The sequence below is a fragment of the Drosophila innubila genome (genome assembly GCF_004354385.1).
Source record: "Drosophila innubila isolate TH190305 chromosome 2R unlocalized genomic scaffold, UK_Dinn_1.0 1_C_2R, whole genome shotgun sequence".
Lineage (NCBI taxonomy): Eukaryota > Metazoa > Arthropoda > Insecta > Diptera > Drosophilidae > Drosophila > Drosophila innubila.
In genome coordinates, this window is record NW_022995374.1 from 14,417,919 (window position 1) to 14,437,793 (window position 19,875).

The 19,875-nt window shown below is 35.0% G+C and overlaps 4 protein-coding genes and 2 long non-coding RNA genes across 9 annotated transcripts in view; 2 read left to right on the forward strand and 4 right to left on the reverse strand.

Moving 5' to 3' along the window:
- LOC117782902 (potassium channel subfamily T member 2) overlaps positions 1-19,875 on the reverse strand; it is a 108,595-nt gene that overhangs the window by 40,425 nt on the left and 48,295 nt on the right. The window contains exon 1 of one of the 4 annotated variants that reach the window (XM_034620000.1): positions 5,091-5,359. The exons of the other annotated variants lie outside the window; for them this stretch is intronic. Coding sequence (XP_034475891.1) covers positions 5,091-5,320 — 230 coding nt within the window. The 5' untranslated portion in view covers positions 5,321-5,359. Of the gene's footprint in view, positions 1-5,090; positions 5,360-19,875 lie in introns of those variants that run through there. 4 annotated transcript variants of the gene reach the window in all.
- On the reverse strand, positions 154-704 carry LOC117782908. The gene is made up of 2 exons (XR_004617339.1): positions 524-704; positions 154-467 (listed from the first exon to the last, which is right to left on the reverse strand). It is a non-coding gene; the product is annotated as an uncharacterized LOC117782908 (long non-coding RNA).
- Positions 836-1,445, reverse strand: LOC117782907. Its single transcript, XR_004617338.1, has 3 exons — positions 1,263-1,445; positions 1,126-1,177; positions 836-1,061 (listed from the first exon to the last, which is right to left on the reverse strand). It is a non-coding gene; the product is annotated as an uncharacterized LOC117782907 (long non-coding RNA).
- LOC117782904 (101 kDa malaria antigen) lies at positions 1,905-2,520 on the forward strand. The gene has a single exon (XM_034620003.1). The coding sequence runs from the start codon at positions 1,936-1,938 to the stop codon at positions 2,338-2,340; it is 405 nt and encodes a 134-aa protein (XP_034475894.1). The 5' UTR covers positions 1,905-1,935; the 3' UTR covers positions 2,341-2,520.
- Positions 3,425-3,695, reverse strand: LOC117782906. Its single transcript, XM_034620005.1, has one exon. It carries the CDS (start codon positions 3,605-3,607, stop codon positions 3,482-3,484), a length of 126 nt encoding a protein of 41 aa, XP_034475896.1. The 5' UTR covers positions 3,608-3,695; the 3' UTR covers positions 3,425-3,481.
- LOC117782905 lies at positions 7,190-7,744 on the forward strand. The gene is made up of 2 exons (XM_034620004.1): positions 7,190-7,284; positions 7,341-7,744. Exons 1-2 carry the CDS (start codon positions 7,203-7,205, stop codon positions 7,646-7,648), a joined length of 390 nt encoding a protein of 129 aa, XP_034475895.1. The 5' UTR covers positions 7,190-7,202; the 3' UTR covers positions 7,649-7,744.

A 19,875-nucleotide genomic window follows, 5' to 3' on the forward strand; every position in this document is an offset into this window, starting at 1 on the left:
GCCAAAAATTTAGCCATATGCCATTCAGCTTAGACTTGAGGCAGCAGCCATAAATATAAGTTGGCAAAGTTTTTTGTTTTTGGCAGCCTCAGAGGGAAATCATCTTGGAAAACTTTGAGCAGCCACCTCTGGTCTATATTTTATTGGCCAATGCTTAGAGTCGATCTTAGAACATTTATTTTTTGGCAATCAGTAGCAAAACTTGTTGATAAGGGTTAGTGACAGTCGGTCTATTGGGATACAGGGAATACCAGTAATATTATTTGTTAAAGCTACCGAATCAACTTTAACTTTAACTTGAACTAGTACTCCACTCTTGCTAATTGTTAATTCATTATAATCCTATTGGTTTTCTTTATGAATCGCATCTTTTGGTCAACATCACACCAACGATTATGCCCAGTGAAAATGAGATCAGATGCGTCATTTTGTCTTTAAGATCAATTTCCTCAACTAAATTGAATACGCTGTGAATTGAGAGATTCAAAGATTGCATGCAATTATTTCATTTGGTTAAACTTACATGATAATTTTGAGCAATCAAAAAACCAACAATACCACCGAAAAGGAATATAAAAAGTCCGTGCATGTTTTTTTTCAAATTTTCTGAGAAAATGCTAATAAATTTTGCTACTACGAGCCAAAGGTATAGAAATCGAATGAAAGGATTTATTTCAAAGCCGTATCTAAAACAAAATTAAACTCAAAGTGAACTAAGTCGAAATTTTTGTTTTTATACTTTTTGATATATTATGTTTTTTATATATTAAAAATGTTTTTTGATAATCTGTTTATATTAAATTTTTTTATTATATTGAATTCATTTAATTTTTCTTGTTAAGAATAATTACTTTATTATAATTTTCTTTGCTATCTACAGTTTTATCTTCTCCATAATTTGGAATAAAATTGTATTATATCAAATTTGAAATGTATCTATGTCATCAGTTTCATGGTGGACCGCAACGCCGTTTACATAACATCAAACCCGTGAGAAGTCCCAATGCATATGATATAACGTGACTCATGGCTGTATTTGCAATTAGTCCGATTAGTCGTTGCTTTATAAAGTAAAGATTTTCTCGTTAGCCACAGCAAACAGTTTATTAACCTTTATAAACTTACTCAACTTACAGTTCCATCAATTTACAAATGTGAGGTGTGTCTACATAATCGACTGAATTTGATATAATAGATTAGTGTATATTCAGTTTAACGATGAATGCTAAGTCTACTTGTTATGAAAACAAACGATGTATTACCTCTTAGACTGTATATCTTCATTTTACGCTTTTCTTGTTTAAATTGGTTGTTGACCTATGAGTTTTGGCCAACATAATAGCCAAGAATACAACCTAAAACAAAGGTAATCAACCAATCCAAATCCATGATGAATACTCCTAAGAAAATTTACTAAAATTTGGACAAATTAAAATTTTGGCGTAGAGCCGAGAAATGTTACTCGAAAATAGTTTTAAAATGTCTATAATTTATTTAGGATCTGAGAACATATTCAGGGCTTACTTTGGGATTGCAATGCAATAATAAAATTTGATTAGTTTCAAAGGAGTTAAAATTAGATGGTGTTGAAGTCGTTTTAGAGGGAAGCCCAAGTCTTAAGAGGCATACAATTTAACCACATTAAGCTGACTTTACTACTTTCTTTATCTTGATCCTTTAAAAGAAAGAAAGCCAAAATAACCCATCTCTCCTATAGCTTGATTATTTGAAATTGAAATGCTAGCCAACTGCGATTCGAATAACAAAATATATTGGAAAGCTGGAATAAATTGTCAGCCTCATTCGACTTATATATTTTCGTGAGCTCAGACACACACAATATTTTCCGGAATTTTTCAAAATTTTACTTTCGGCATTTGTAAATTATTTATTTTTATTAATTTTTTCTCTTTGTAAAAACTATAACATTTTGTAATGTGCAATAAAGAAGGCGGTTCTCAATCTGGATCTTGTGGTTGCCCCAATCCCTCTTGTAGGCCACCAACCCAGCGGCCAACATGTCGACCCCCGCCGTCGCTCTTCTCGAAGCTCAACTGTACTGCCTGTAATCGATTGTTCTTCTTTATTGTGGGTTACGGTATCGCTTACTACTATGACAAGATAAAGGAAGAGGCGCGAAAGGCACAGGAGGAAGCCAACAAGGATCCGAAGCAGAAAGAGAAAGAGCGCAAGGAGAAGGAAAAACGGGATAAGGAAGAAAAGGATAAACGCGAGAAGGAAAAGAAGGAGCAAGAGAAGAAAGATAAAGAGCGTTTAGCCAAAGAACAGAAAGAGAAGGAGAAGAAGGAGAAAGAAGATAAGAATAAGGCAAAGAAGTAAAAATTCTTCGTATTTGAAAGTGGCAAACAGAGAAGTTTGATGCATCTCCAAATGTGTAATTTTCAATAGTACCAAATTGAAGACGTGAATAAAAAAAAAAGTCCAGACAACAGCAAATTTCTTGGCAATGAGAACTTTATAATTCTCTAAAAGGTCAATTGCAATAATCCAAAATTGAAGTGAAGCTAAACTACGAAGGAATAAGAGCCTGATATGAATAAATTAATTATGAATTTATTTTGCTTTGAATAAATATTTAATGTTGCTATATAAATACTTGATATTTAATTTATAAATAAACTTTAATTTAAAAATTTACTTAAATTTAACATTAATTTGAATTTAAAAATGAACAGATCGATTTAATTTGCTTTGAATAAATATTTAATATTGCTATATATAACTCATAATTTTGTGGCTTAACAAGAAATTACAATTTATGCTGAAGCTCTTAATGTCTGGCCAGGGAATTTCATATGTTTGGTGTGTTACGCATTTGAAGGCCGTTCTATTAAGCCGGAGGCTGACACATAAGTGGAATCCCAACTGTATATTGTCATCTTCCGGATGAATTAGCTCGTCATTCAATTTCAGTAGCATTAATCGCACATTCTTAGCCAGACCAAGACCACAGACCAGAGGATCGGCAAGACAGACTAGATTTCTATTGCTTAGACTTGGACTTCCCCTTCGACTTGGTATCCTTGCTGTTCTGGCTGTCCTTGAGTTCCTGTTTGATTCTTTCCTTCTGTCGAATCGCCAATATGCCAAGTCCCACGCCGACCGCGAAGAACACAACGCGAGTGCAAGGCAGGCAATTGAGGCGCGAGAGAAATGATGGTCGCGGTCTACACGCTCTTCGCATATCGATGATTATATTTTAGCCAGTTTCTTGCCAAAAGTTCTGCAAAGCTTGCCTAAAGAGAAACAACTGAATTTCTAAATGATTTCAAAATTTCAGAAATTCTTTTCTTTGCTACATGACATTTCTTGCCAGGCTTATGTGATTAAAAGGAAAATCAAATTGAAAGTCGACATGTCGAATTATATTATAAAGTGCTAATGATATTTTTCAAATGCATACCATAGAATTGTGTTTTCTGTTTACTATTAGGCATTTACTGGGACTGGCCGTTTGCTACTACTTCTTCTTGTTATCCTTGCCTTTGTCGTCCTTGCCGTCTTCATTGGGGAACGTTTTCGCATACCACATACCCACGATCAGACCAGCAAAGGTCGCCGAAATGCGTTCACACCACATATGCATTTTGAAGAACTAGCTTTTTAACTTTATCAAATCTAAGCAATTAACAAGTTTACTTAAAAATTTTATAGAAATATATTTGTGCTTGAAAATTTATCAACTTTTCTGGAGGGGCCAAAATGTAAACTAAATATTTTCTTAATGCCGTTTCTGAAATGATTTCCCAAATGAAACCAGAAAGCAGTAACCTACTTAGTTTTGGAGTAAATTTCAAAAGGCAAACTTAAATCCCATTTAAAGATATAATTCATAATTTTGCGGGGAGCTCATTACCAAATGAATTCCCTCAAATTTCGGCTGAGTGACAAGCAAATTGATGTAATATTCGTACAAGAAATCAACTAAAGAAAAAAGTTAGCTTAAACCTTTAATCTGACAGCTCATTGAGGTCGCTCCCTTGACTTAATCTTCAGTGTACTTGCAGTGATATCAAACTGTTGCCATCAGCCACGTTTTGGGCTACATTATAATTTCATTTGACAATTGTAACTTGTCAAAATGTCAGAAGTCGCGACTCTCAAATGCTTTAAAATGCTTGCCACATAAGGCGACAAATGCCTTGTGCCACAAACGTGTTTCCCAGTGCATATTTCACAGCACAAAATTAAACAGAAATTTAATATTTATGCGTTAAGACGATATTGCAAATACTCTAACAAAACATAATAAAAAATTGTATTGAAAGTATTATTTTAAATATTCATAGCTACCACATAGAGGGAATAACACTTGATTATATTTTTTTAAATTCTTATTAATTTTACATATGTAAAGTTTCAAAATCTGTTCGCTTAAGTGTATTAAAGTTTCGTTTTACAGCGTTTTACTTTCAATTCTTATTGTATAACAAATCAAGTTGAGATTGTGCATTAGAAGTTATAAGGTTGCTTCGTATATTACACAAAAGAATAATGCCAAAGTTATATACGAGTTATATATACGTATGTGATATAAGAAGGGGTACAAAACGGCTGAAATATGTATGTTATGTATATGTTTGAGTGTGCCTTGAGGAGGTTGCTTTTCTAAACTGGCTCCTTTGCATTGTATGGTAGCTTTGGCTGCCTGGAGTCCAGGTAAAGAAAAACAATTCCAGGTACAGCTGGCAAAAGTTGTTCCATTGCAGAGGAAACTTCTGTTAACTTGTTTTTTCTTGTTGTTGTGTTTCAACAATGTAATCGCAGAAAAGACTGGAGCATTCAAGTTTAAATTTCTTGATTTTACTTTTTATTTTGTAAGCATGTATTCAGGATATTATTGTTAAATTAAGACAATATGCGGATAACTTTAATAATGTAAAAAAAAAGTTTAAAATATTTAGTCTAACTAAAAGTTGCAATAATATATACTATGAGCCAATTAAAAAACGTTTACTGAATCAAGTATTTAGTACTCGATTCAAGAAATATGTTTGACACTGTTGGAATTGATTTAAACGCGAAATCTCTGACGATTTTTGTCAGTGTAGTGGCTTGAAGGAACTCACCTTGGTATCTGGAGCGCAATCTCGTCCAGGCTGTCGGATGGACTCATTGGCGTGCGCTCGAAGAGTCGCGATGGCGCCAACGTCAGATGGCCAGTTGAGTCGCTGACACATTTGAAGACTTTGGCGCCGCGACGTTGACGCTGCTGTTGACGCTGTTGCTCGACGCGTTTCTTGCGTTTGTTCTCCTCGGCACGCTGGAGATTATGCAAGCGAAAGAAGAACATTGACATTCTGCGGACCGGAGGGGTGGTAAGGGGGGGATGAATCGAAGGCGGGGAGCAATTTATGATGGATTGAAGCAGGCGAAACGATTTCAGCGAGTTTTCAAAAATTTCAAATTCAGTTTTCGGCGAATTTAACGTTGTTATTGTTGTTGTTGTTGTTGTTGTTGTTGGTTTGATTGATGTTGCAAGTCAATTAAGTAAAGCATTTCATTCGAATTGTAGTTCAATTGTTATTGTAAGCAGCATGAAATATGCAAATCGAATCATATTTTTGATTTAAGCACTATGTGTACATGTGTGTGTGTGTAATTTTTGGGAGCTGCTGTCATAGAGAAAGCATGCAAAAATGGCAAGCGAAATTATAAATGGAAAAGCAATCAAAATGACATGTCCCCGGGGCACATAGATACTGACTAAAGGCAACAGAACTGCAAAACCAACTTCCGGCAGCATCAATCATATTTAAGCGTCATAAAGAGAGAGAGAGAGAGAGAGAGAGAGAGACAGAGACAGAGAAAGCAGCGGAAAGAAGAGAGGGACAACTGCATAGCTGGACAACCGCTTGAAAGTTTAGATTTTGTATGCGGACCGGAAATTGAAATATGAAGAGTATTTTGTAAAGCGGGTTTACGTCTTTAAAACGATATCTTTGCCAAAACTTAGCGGAAATGGGGGAAATTCTTTGGCACTCAGTCTCTTCCTCTCTCTCTCTTTCTTCTTAAATCAGCCAGCTGGCTGGGCTGGAAAATCAATTGGAAAAGCCAAAGTAGCATTTGGTAGCATTGATTGATTACGCGTTGATCAGCTTGAAATCAGACGTTAAATAAATATCAAATACATCGCTTGTCATCAGCGGCAACAACAAACTTCCGTTCAATTAGACAACAGTTATTTATCCTAATGACAAAGCTCTCTCAGCGCTTAATGAGCAGAGCTAATGGGGAGGGGTAGGGGAAGAGAGTAGGCTGTGACTTGTGTCAAAAAATAAATTAATCGAAATTTACATAAATTTACCCAAGGACATTGTCAAGGCGTCTGCATCAATACCAGTCGAAATACAAGACTTAATTGCCACTTTACTGAGAGAGAGAGGGAAAGAGAGAGAGGGAGAGAGAGAGACTGAGAAAGTCAATAAAACAATTTAAAATATGACAACAATAGAAAAGTGAAAGACTATTAGATACTTAGCAGTAGATTGAAGCATTTTAAGAAGCTTTTATACTTAGCTTGATGAAGCTAAATTGAGTTGCATTTAATGCAGCATTTGAAGAGCTTTAAGCTCTAAGAAGTCAATTATTTAATTATTACAAAACATCTATAAGGAATCAAGAGACTTTAAGCACTCAGTGTTGTCTCGAAAACTTCTCAGCTGTCAGCAATCAGTCACAGTTAAGCTACAATTTGCAATTTAGCTACAGGGTATGCGCAACCAAACACTTTGCATCATCATTAGCTCGCCAAGGGCGTCAGATACTCTGCACACTTTGTTAATTAGGTAAACTCTGTCAGTCTTTAATAGCTTTATAATTTCAGTAAGCTTCGCACAGCGAAAGACAAAATGATTCAAGCAAAAGCAAAACAAACTAATCAAGGCTCAACATTTCAGCCAAGTTGCTTAAAAAGCGATTTAATATGGTCAGTCTGGAGTGGATTAACTTGACTTAAAGTCGTGCCAATTATTCTAAATATATTAAAGCAAGCAATTGCTTGGTAAGACCACAAAATCAAATTTAAAAGAATTTTTAATTGGTCTGGATATATTTTCGTCTTCTGTTTTATTATTCAAACAAATCTAAGCTGAAACAAATGAATTTCACGCCTTTAGATACAGTTTTTCGATACAACTCGAACAAGATATTCTTATGCTTTAGTTTATTTAGTTCATGTGATGAAATCTCTGTGGATTTTCTGTGTGATTTTGGCTCTGCTTTTGCCAACGGAAATACATTCGCAGGATAAGAAGAAAACTGGTGAGTAAGCAGCAAGAAAAGTGTAAAAGATCAATCGACTTGCATTTATTTTGCAGTGAATTTATGCCAGCTAAGAGTAATGGTTTTTGCCGATTATATGAGAACTATGTGTGCACCATTACAAGCCGTTTGGGTGCTAAGTAGCAAAGGATTTTGCCGCAAAGGATACACTTGCACCAAGGGCTATACTGAAGCTGAATGTAAAAAAGAATGCCTAACGAAACCCACAACGAAACTTGGCTCAACTGCGGTAACTGAGAAAGCTTTGAATGATATTGTCGGTGAAAAGACCATCAAAGTGAATGTGACCTCTGTTAGAACTAGAAGACCAAGAACAAGAAAACCAACGATTTTAGAGGATTAGGAACAGAAAAAAATAAGACTATATAATACTAATCATTATCTCAAGCTGTGAAGATTCTTAAAAAAACACAGAAATATATTTATTACATTAGCAAAAGTTAATATAGTAGTTTCATAACTTTCTTTGGTTGAATATAACAATATAATTTCAAGCTTTTAACAATAGTTGCTATCAGCTCTCAGAAGCTGTAAAAAGTATCAGGAAATTTATGAGATATATTTGCTGCATATTTGGATTTTTTAGTTTAATTTGGCTGTCGAAGTCGCAGACTGCGAGAAGCATTGTCTGATACATCCCGAAAATAAGCCTGATGATAACAAAAGCACAAATGAACCTACGAGACATGTTAATGAGACAATAACAACTTTTACCACACTTAAATCGCAATAATGAATGCCAAACAAATTGAAAAATAAACATAGAAAAAGCCTATTAAGTGTATAAAATTAGCAAAGCTGTTAAACAAACCTAAATGCAGCTTATCAAGCTCGCAGCAAGACAGACAGTCGATTTTATTAATAGATTTCACGCCCACTGCAAAATCATAAAAAGGAAAACAAACAATGGCTACATTTTTAGCATTCCCACACGCCCCAAAAAAGAACGGACAATGGAACGCCTGAAAAGAAATCAGCCCAATAATCATTAGGGCACAAAAACTTGTCCCGCATTGTAGGGGTGAAAAGTAGAGAGAAAAATCTGTCCAGTCGGTTGGCTTTTGTCTCGGTTTTTGGGTTGAGAGCGTTGAAGCACAACACAAGTGCTGACCAGGCACAGCATTAGAGAACAGGAAAACAACAGAGTGTCCTGCAAGCAGGAAGGAAAAGGGGGGAGGCATATAAAGCAAAATGCCGAAATAAACACTTGTGTGAGCAGAGACTCGAACTCCAGCTTCAACTGTGATGTCCTGCTGTTGGCATACCACAAAAGGGCATATTTTCCAGCTCAACAGAGGCGCTTAGGCCACGTTCAATGCGTGCCAGGACACGGTCATTTCATTGTCCTTTGGCCACTCTCATCATCACGAGGCGTGCCGTACAAATGCGCCCTTTCTGACCAAACGCGAAGCGAAACGAAATATATGTACGTAATAAAAATGAAGACATTTTTTATGACACAGCACAACATGAAAATGGCCACTTTATTTCTTCATTAAAAACCCGTATTGATTGCCCCTCTCAACCACCTGCCTCCTCCTCCTCTTTCATACTGCTGACAATCATCACTTCCCCTGCAAAAGGGAATCACTTTAATTGAAGTCTGACGAAAGTCCTTGTGATTTACTTGGTCACACACAGGGACATGTGTTAAGCACACAAATGTTAATTATGAGCAGTGGAAAAGATTGCGCAACAGTGAGGTGCCCTGTAATTTTAAGAAATTATTTCGTTTTAAATAAAAATCAAATTTCATGAGTTTCATTGTTAATAGAAATACATTTGTATAAATAAAAGCCATTTAACTTGTCACTGTTGAAGCTGTCAAAAATCATTTTTTTTTGTCAACAATTGTCAATTGAAGTGTAATTATCCAAACGATTTTTTATTAATAAATTTTTCTTTAATTTAAAGCGAAAAATTGAAAGGTTTATTTAATTTGGTTTGCTGTCCTTTTCCATGGTTTCGCATTTTCCTGTCTTTTTTTTTATTTTTGCAGCCTCTTAACTGTTTTGTATTTCAATATGTTTGATTTCGTCATCTCACCGAGTGTTAAATTGCCAAGTGATTGTTTTGCATTATTTTACTAGCTACAGAAATAGGAAAGTCGATTGAATTGTTGCTGTAAATATCAGTCCCATTGTAACTAGAAGAAAGCTTTGAAATCATTTTAATTCTGAAAGCTTTGAGCTTGAATTTATTTAAATCTTTTTTTTACCAATCATTCAATTAATTATCTTTTATCTGTGACAAAATTAAAGCAGCAGATAATTAAAATATTTTTTTTTTATTAGTTTACTGACAATTATTAGCAGCAATTCTTATTTAATATGGATGAAATAAATATTTTATTAGCTAGGCATAACTTCGCAGTATTGAAAATGTTTATGGCTTTAATTAATATGTATACATTTCTTAAAACTTAAAACTCAATAAGGTAACTTGAAGCTAATTAAGAAGTCACAGTATAAATAGATAGAAAAAACTTGAAACTTGAAGAATAAATCATTACAATATACTCAAATATAAGTGTGCTACATGAGAGGTCAAAAAAACTACTTACAATGAAGCAACTGAGGTTGACAATGATGATGATGATAGTCACAATGATGATGATGATAATCACAATGATGATGACGATGGGCAGCCAGGTCAGAGCAACAGGAAGAACAAACGACAACAATAGCTGAATTGTGTGCACTTCAATATGTTGTGAGTCGTTTGTGTGTGTATCAAAAGGATTGGCATTTTAATTTGATTTCGCATTGATAGAAGAAGTGACAAAAAGTGTAAAATGTCACAACTTTACACTGTTCATGTTGGTTGCGCAATGCGTGAAAAAATGTTTGCTCCGAGTGTGTAAATAAAAATGAGGCAATTTTAGAAATAATACAAAAATGATGAGTAAACTAAATAAAACTTACTTGTGAAAACCAACCAACTAACTTGTAGTTGCGTTTGACAGTCATTGGACTATTATTATTGTTATTGTTATTGCTATTATTATCATTGCTGATGTGATTGTCATTGTTGCTGTAGCTGCTCATGTTGGCAATAGGACATAAACTCTGAACGGCCAAAAGGAAGGTGATTGATGTGTATAGACAAAATAGACAGAGTTACGACAGAGTAAAATATACAATAACTTGAAGATACATTTAACATTGACACAACACAAACACATTCATTTAAAAGAATATTTAAAATAATGATTAGAGAGCTCCCAAAAATTGTTGATATTGTTGATTGGAAACGTGCTGTTTACCTGACGATTATGTTAGTTTAAATGCTCTTAGAAAATTCTTTAATAGTTTCAGTTAAGTTAGTTTAATTAAATGTTGTATTTGTTAAGCACAGTCTACAGTTACACTTTCAGTTGTTATAGATTGTTAGTATTATTTGTTTAAGGTATTTACATTTATCATTGGTCAATTGACACTAGTTTTGACTCTTACTTAAGCACTAATTAAAGCTTTCACCAAACTGTGTACCATTTTTTTTGGTCATATGTACACTTAAATATATGTTCATAAAAGTAGTTAGTTTAACTAGTTATAGTATTGTTTAAATTATGCACAAGTCTCACATTGATGTTACAGCAGCTTAGAAGATTATTTTTATCAAATTTAAATTTTATTTGTATTATTATTAATTTATATTGTTGGATATTTATTTTGGTCCTCAGTTGAATGTAAGCACACAAATTTCTACAGTTATTTACATTTAATTATCTATTTATTTATTATTTATATTTATAATTGGTTTTCTACACAGCATACATTGATAACATTTATTTGGTCAGTTTTTTTTTTTTAGGTGTTACTCATTTTCTTGGCTCCTGTTGAATTTATTATTAAAGCTGTTTAATTGGACTGTAGATTGGCTGGTTTTGTGTTTCGTTATTTTTATGGAAATTCATTATTTTCTTTGTTGGTCCTGCAAATAAAGCAAAGTCTTCTCAATCTTCATGTCAATATCCTCTTTCTCCGAGCATCGCATCGACTCAGCTGTGCAACGCGTCTGAATCCGGACTGAAAACCCACTTCAGCAAAACAAAAATACAAATATCGAGCTGGGTAAATTACAACTAGAAGATACTGTGTACTTTCAATAAATTTTGTAGAAGTTAATTGACGTTGTAATTCCCTTAAAATTTCAAGAAAAGTTGACAGTAGAAAGTCTTGTCGCTCTACTTTAAAAATTGACACACTCATTTCACTCTTTTTATGGTTGCTGAATATTTCACAAAGCACATTGCAAGTACTCGTACGTTCCTTTCCCCAAAGTGCACGGAAACCATTTCCATTTTAAAGACAACAGCAACCGTTGAGTTCTCCACATCAAACTGACGCCCGCTGCGTCTTCTTCTGTATGCAATAAATGCCCAGAAGCAAAAGCAACTGTAAAGTAGCCCGCAGATGTTCCCATTGCTCGAGTTGAAGTGCGTGCCGGGCAGCCATTTTGTCAGTTGCCATTTGCCATTCGCCATGCAAAATGGCGTCCACTTGAATACGAGCAACGGCAATAACGGTCGGAGCTTACTAATTCAATTGTTTACAGTCTTTGACTACTCATAAAAATAATTTAATTAGACAATTTTTGCATTGCCAAATGACTATACAAATTATATTATATATTTATGAGAAGCTTTTTAAATAAATATTTGTGTTACCATTTCAGAAAGCTCTACTTTATATTTATACATAAATTTATACTTAAGCCTAACAGTCAACACGTCAATTACAAATTTGATCAAAATTAAATCCACTGCAGAAGAGTGAGAAAAATCAGTACAATGTCGGCAGCTCTTAACTAATTAAACAAGTTGAAAAGGCCCCGAAAAAAAAAACAAGTATAAATTGATTAATTAAAAATCAATTTGTGCATCAGCTATGCATAGTAACAAACACGATCTATATATAGTATAGATGTGTTTTATAAAAAATCAATAAATACAACAGATTTCACAGAGCAGATACATGCGGAACATCTCTCTGTGTGTGAAAACAGTAGCTGGACAAACTTTTCTCTTGTTCCTACTTGTTCCTCTTATTTTGCTCTGAATGGCAGCAGTCAAATCGGCAAACTTATTATATAGTTGACATGACATGGCATCCGCCGCAAGGGCACAATAAACCCGACTGGACTGTGTGTGTCGTCACAATATTGAGAGCGCCTTTGCCGAGCTGTACACACGTTGCACGTTGAGCATTGCACGTTGCACGTTGAACGTTGCACGTTGAGCGTTGCATGTGCTGCATGTGACAAAACGCGACAAGCGTTTGCTCTGTATCCATTTACGAAATTGAATTTATGACCCCCCGACATACGACCAGTAGCTTTGACAGTCATATACATATATGAAAAATAAAAAAACTTTCAGACTGCCTTTTACTCATTGCACAGCTGCAGTTGAACTTTTAATCGAAAAAGTTGCTTATGCCCGACTGGCATGTATCCTATAAAAATGTGTTTTTTTTGTATAATATTTAATACTTGGCTTAGGTATCCAGTATCGAATTGAAGGTGTATCCCTATGCACTTGCAACTGAGTACAATAAAACATGTAAGCCTGCATTTGACAACTTGCATAGTTACTAACTGACAGACAGCTCTAACATTTTGGCTTTTGGCATTTGGGTTTAGGTTTTGGTTTCGCTTTTCCTTTTCGTTTCATGCGCACAAAAAGTTCAAAGCAATTTTTAAAGATACGAAGACAACAAAAATGGAGTTGCGGATGCGGTCGAAAAACCACAAGGGACAGCTCAGCAGGCGACGAATAACAACAAGCTCCTCCCAAGCTGAGTATCTCTTCTACAAAACAGAAATCACTTCAATTTATTTTTCGATTTCTGGACAGACAATGATTTGTTGTGGTACTCAATGTTATTCTCAGCTAAGAAAATGTTACGTATTTTTCACACCAAAGCCACAAAACAATTTTCAATAGATACACACACTCACAAAGATTCTAACACACACGCACACAGTTGACTTTTTTGCTGTGCGTGCAAAAAAATAAAATAACTCATACGCCCCGTGTATAATAAACTGTTAATGAAGCGAAAGACTTTTTGTAAACTGCTCAATTTAAAAATTTGAGAGCAAAAAAAATTGGTGAATACGAGACTTATGACAAAATTTGCTTACAGAATTGGCCAATGAAGCATTGCTAATTGGATCAGATGAGTGAAAAGCTACGACCAGTAAACTGATCAAAGCCAACGTAGCACAAATTACAGCAATTTAAAGCAACTTCCAATCAAATGCAGGCTTCAAAGTATAAGTGTTTTTTTTTTCTATGAAACCAAAACAAAAGTAAAACAAATAAATAAATCAGATTGCCTGGATTTCTCTAGATGTTGAAAAGTTAAGCGCATTTCAATTGGTATTGAATGTTTTAGCCAGAACTTTCAAATGTCAGTGAGTGAGAAAAATAACATTGAAACGAATGAAAATTTAGGGGACAGCAGATAAGAGAAAGAATATTTGAAAGGAAATAAACTAGGAAATAATGTAAGCCGAAGACTTTTTAAAATTAACAGCTTGAGGATAAGTCAACAAAAACAGAGCTAAGAAAGCCAATTTTCAATGGTCTTAAATAAATGTTAGCTTGGGTATTTGCTTTAAATGAATTCTTTTATACATGTTATTTTCACTGCTCAAATATTTCTCGATTACCATTTGTTTAGTATTCTTAAAAAATTAATTAATTAGATACTTATTATTTAATGTGTTAGTCGCTTTCTTGAATCCCTCATTAAAGCCTTTAGCCACTCACACAATATACACTTCAGTAAAGCTGAGTTTCTGAGTACAAAAAGTAATCTCAGCTTCGAATACAAATTGTATCGGTCAGAACATTACGTATACGTCACGTAGGTCCACTCAAAATACACACATTTTATATGCAACATACGAACTTTTTGCTAGCTATATTGAAAGCTTTGTATCGATAGCCTTCTCGCTGTTGAATATTAATTAAAGTTTCTAATGAATTTACATGATGCTGATGAAATATGTACTAAACATGAAGTTTGTCAGCAACTGAGCTGCAAACTTTCTTTTTCCAATAACAAGCAAGTTATTTAAACATTTATGAGCTGAGCTCGACGCGATGATGATGAGTTGAAGCTCCAACTCACAACTCTTGACAAAGTCACTAAGCTCAACTAAATGGACAAGTTGTTAAATGGACTGCAGTTGTTATAACTAACTATGTAGACTCTACGCATGGAAAATATTTAATGAAAGTTGGAAACAGCAAGCAACAACATGTGCCGCAACATTTTGTGGTACAGTTGAAATTTGAAATTTTAGCAGCATGAGGAAAGAAAAACAAAAAGGAAAAGGAAAAGGGAGGGGCAATCAATATACTGTGGTCGCAGGTTGCCGCTTTTGAGTTAATGTGTTCAATTAAGTGCCAAACCCATACAAAGCGAGAAAAGAGAGGTAAAGAGCGTAAGAGAGAGAGAGAGAGAGAGAGAAGTATAAGGAAAGAAAAGTGCCAGCTGCCATTTGGCAGTTGTTGAGCGTGAAAATGGTTTACTGCCAGCATTTTTGGGGCATCGTCTTGGCCGAGGTCCAGTTACAAAGCCAGGCATTGATGTTGCCCACAAAAACTCACCCACACACACACACACACAGCGCACACACACAAAGTATGAATAGCTGCTGAACTTAACGCCTGTCGCAAGTCGCATTGTTGCAGTGAAAGCGACGCTTTAATTACATGAACCTAGTGCTAACTTTCAACTCAAAGCAAAGCAACAATGCACCTGCCCCCTGCCATTCCATCCCTTCCCCGGTGCCATAGTTCTTGCTCGATTGCCCAACTGCTTTTGTTGGCATGACCGAAACAGGCAACAGGGCCAGCAATTAAAGTAAGTGCCACCATTTTCATTTTGCAACGCGTTGTTGCTGCCACTCGCAACGGCAACGGCAGCAGCTTCTTTAGTTTCTTTGCCACGCAACTTGTAGCCATGCATTCCAGCGACTGACTGATGAACTGTCTGACAAATTGCTTGGATTTTCCTTTGTTTTTCATTTTTGTACATTTTTCATAATTTCATACGCTTGAACTTCGAGTGTGGCATTTGGAAATGTCAAGGGGCAGCAACAGCAACAACAGCAACAGCGTCTCGCTTGATGATAAATGAGTTTATCTTTCACTTCCACTGTTTGTAATTTGTAGCCGGAATTTGCCGTCGAATTATGAAAAGCGCAACGCCTGAAATGCGATTTATATGCAGCGACAGTTTAGCGTGGACTTAATTAAGATTAAGCTTCATAAGAACCATTTAAGTTTTAAGTATTATGGTGGAATCTTAAAAGGAACTTTCGTATTATAACCGAAGCCGATGAGTGAGAGAATTTATATAAAATTGAGTGCATAGCATATTATGCTAAACATAAGGAAATTGTAAATAATATATGTACACATTATTTTAAAAAATAACAACTCAACTCTAACTGGATTCTACATCAAAATTGGAAAATTAAATCTTTTCCATCACTGTCCATTTTTTTCAAACTTTCCCCTAAAAACTTTTAAAAAATCTTCAATACGTCATAACTTTGTCGAATTTTAACCGATTTCCTTGCGGAATTTCAACTTTCTCATTAATTATCATATAATTTGATTCTGCCTCAATATTGAGATCTTTACATTTTTTTCGATCGCTGTCTATTTTTTCCATATTTTCCCCTAAAAACTTTTTAAAAAACTTCAAAACGTCATAACTTTGTCGAATTTTAACCGATTTCCTTGCGGAATTTCAATTTTCTCATTATTTGTCATATAATTTGATCCTGCATCAATACTGAGAACTTTAATTTTTTTGATCACTGTCTATTTTTTCCATGCTTTCCCCTAGAAACTTTTTAAAAAAATTCAAAACTTCATAATTTTGTCAGTTTTTAGCCGATTTCCTTGCGGAGTTTCAATTTTCTGATTACTTGTCATATAATTTGATTCTGCATAAAAATTAGAAATTTTACTTTATTTCCTTGACTGTACATTTTTTCTATACTTTCCTAAGAAACTTTTTAAAACTTCTAAATCTTAACCGATTTCCTTGCGGAATGTGAATTCTATCATTATTTGTCATCTAATTTGATTCTGTATCAAATATAGAACACTTATTTTTTTCTTGTCTTTTTTCCATACTGTCCCCTTGACGCATTTTATCTTGCGCAAAACAAAATAGCATCAAATTGGAGCAAAACTTTGACTGCAGTACAGTGACACTTAAAGCGTAGACCGGAAATTGAAACTCGATTGGAATATCAACTAACAAAACGCAACTGCAGCGAGAACTAGAAGTAGCAAAAGAAGAAGAAGAAGCAGAAAAAAAACAGATGAACTGTGTTCGCAATGCGACTCGGCGATTAGCAAACAAGATGCAGCGTCCAAATGCCTGACTGGGATTTGTTTGTGTGCCAATGGGGAGCGCATAAAAATGCACTGCGTAGGGATGACAATCTAAAAAGTGGCTGCGAAAACCGAACGGCAAATGGTAAACGGTAAATGGTGAACGGTGAACGGTGAACGGTAAAATGGCGAAACGAGTTTAAATAGGAAAATCGTTACGCTCGTTGCATTGCATTTTGCGTTTCAGATACGTGTGGCATTTACGATGCTGCACAGCTATCTGCAGTCAGCCAGCGACTCTACTAAAGAGGGGACTGCGGGGATAATGAAGTTATGCAGCGCTTTTCATTGATTTATTTTCAAGGCATTTGGGGCAGAGGAGGGGAAATCCAATAGCGTTAAGTAGACTGCATTAAGCGTGTCACAAGATGCGTCAATTAAGTGCGCACAAAATCCAAAGGGAGCGCATAGTTAGTCTGTCTCTATCTCTATGTCCCTTCCTCTCTCTCACTCTCTCTGTTACTCTCTCTTGCTGTACTTACTTAAATTAAACACACACACTCACATATGCAAACACTTAAGCGGCAAAAGTTGAAGCCACCTCTGGCAGCACTTTAGAGCGTCAAACAACTGACGACACTTCAGGCTCGACATGCACGGAAATGAGTCAAGTGTCAAGCTAATGTCACAATGCACCACCTCCCTCTTCCCATGTTAAATGTACCTAAAAATTCAAGTGCATGTCGCTGGCAGGCTGGTTGTGGATGGATTTTATAGCTGATTTGGCCATAAATGCATTTGTCACACATCAGCTGGCAAATTGTGCATTACGCATACGCCGCGTTAGCCATTCAAGTGAATGACCCCATTTCAAATACCTGCAAAAAATACTTAAACACACACACACACACTCACCGCACACACACTCACCGCACACACTACACACTACACAGAGCGCAGCGCTTATTAAATATTTACAAAATTTATGGCTAAATGAAAAGGGCAAACATTAGATATACATGTGCTCTCATAGACCACACTCAGCTGCAATTTAAACTTTTTTCTGCTCTGTTCCCTAGAGCATAGAAGACCTCGCAGGCAGCAGTCAATTTGTGTTTTATTTTTTACACTTTTTATGTAGGGTATAGCCACTTTCTGAGTGGGCTTGTACTGTTGATAGTATTATATAACTGTCCGCAACAATTCAAGCTGTAAATTCTTTGTTTGAGAGACTGTTGAATAGATATAGCCTTTATCATAGCATTTCCAAGTCAAGTAACGAAACAACTGAAGTGCGAATAAATCTACAATTTTACCTCAGAACTAGATAGACAATATTCATTTCCTAATGAAACTAGGCAACTCTTTCGTAAAAAATAATTTTAATTCTCTACTGAATAGAAGCTCATCTCTCTTGGGCTTATGTTGAATAGGAACTTTCCTGCAATGAAAGAAGTAAACAGACTTTCACAGAAATTGTTCAACCCCTTCTTTTTTCCAACTTTCTAATTTATGTACATAATTTAAAGGCTTTTGAGATTTTAATTTTTGTTAAGGCTTAAATTACAAGAAAGAACATGTATTTAATAGCTTGATAAAGTGTGTAGAAACTTTAACGCTTAGAAATGCTCTCGTTCAATTTGCATTTGACTGCAGGCAAAAACGTAAAAAAAAATGTCATGAAGTGATATAAAATATGCGGAAAAAGTAAAGAGTTTATTAATGAAAATATTTGTCGAGCTCACCAAAAATTTATGCACATGCATAAATTCAATCAAAGTTTGTACGAAATATAAAAAAAAAAAAAAAACAAGAAGAGAAAATATGCCAAGCAAATTGAATCTCTGGGGCCTGGAATGTCAGCCGCATATCGTTTGTAATAAATTCAATTTATTAGCAGCAGCAACTCGACAGCACACTTGGTCTCTTTGTCTTGGCCCAAATGGTCGGCCGGTCCCTAATTGTGTGTCGACAGCACTGGCAGTAAATGTGAAATGGAATACAATTAATATTAATTTTGTGCTCGGTCGCAGAAGCATTTAATGCAAAAGTTTTTTTTTCTTGCTTATTTCGTTTCTTTTTTTTTTGCACGTTGACGAGCGAATTAATTGTCACTTAAAAGCATTCACATGCTCTTGTCTCAATCTTTATATTATATTTTTGCTTTGTTTTGGCATTCTTTAATTTTCATTTATTAGCAGCTGTCCATTACAATTACTGAAGGAATCACATTAAACTAATTTTTCAATCTATCTTTAGATTTTGCAATAAGCTTATAAATTATCTAACCATTGTGTGTATCTTTAATAAATTGAGGTAATACATGAGATTTTTATAGATACGTAAAATAAAAATTTTGATTACGATTACTCTGACATTTTTAAATAAAAGAAGATAAGATTATGTATAGTAAATAACACTAGCTATAATTTTATAATGTAATAAATCGAAAAATTGCACTGTCAATTAAAAGCTCATTAAAGATATTTTTAATTATAGAAAGTTAATTAAATAACACTACAAAACAGTTTTACTTATATGATAAAGGTAAAGCTGATAAAATAAAAAATTTATGGACTTGATGCAGCGTGTTCGATTACAAGCATAAAAGCTCGTATTATAATCCATTGTTCACAAATGAGCTTACACTTCTGCTCCTCTTTCAGCTGTTGCTGTTGCTCCTTTCGATGGAAAACAAATTAGCTAATTCCTGTCTGCATCGAATTACTTACTCATAGCAACAAGTCATTAAATATGTTTAGCTAAATATGTACTTTTATTCCGCTCAGCAAGCGCTTTGCTGTTGTCTACTTTGTTCAATACACACACTCACACACTTACACACACTCATGCTTGCAAATAAGCGACACATTTTAATGCCAATTAATCGTTTTAATTACAGAGTTACGCAACGTTCATTTCTTGGCCCTTCTTTAAGCCGCTTAATTTATTAACAAGAACATACATTATTAGAAATTCAAACCAGCTGGAAATGCTGTGCCAAATCTTGGCTTAAACGCTAAACAACATGTTGACACTGGAGCTGGCAAAACAAAGTGGGCCAAGTGGGGCCCAAAGCCCTGAAGGTCGGGGTGTGTTTATGTGTGTGTGTGTGTAAGTGTGTGTGTAGAGGACACTTGAGTCTGATGTTAGGCAGTGTCAACAGTTTTGCAACCGTCAAGAATATGACACAATTA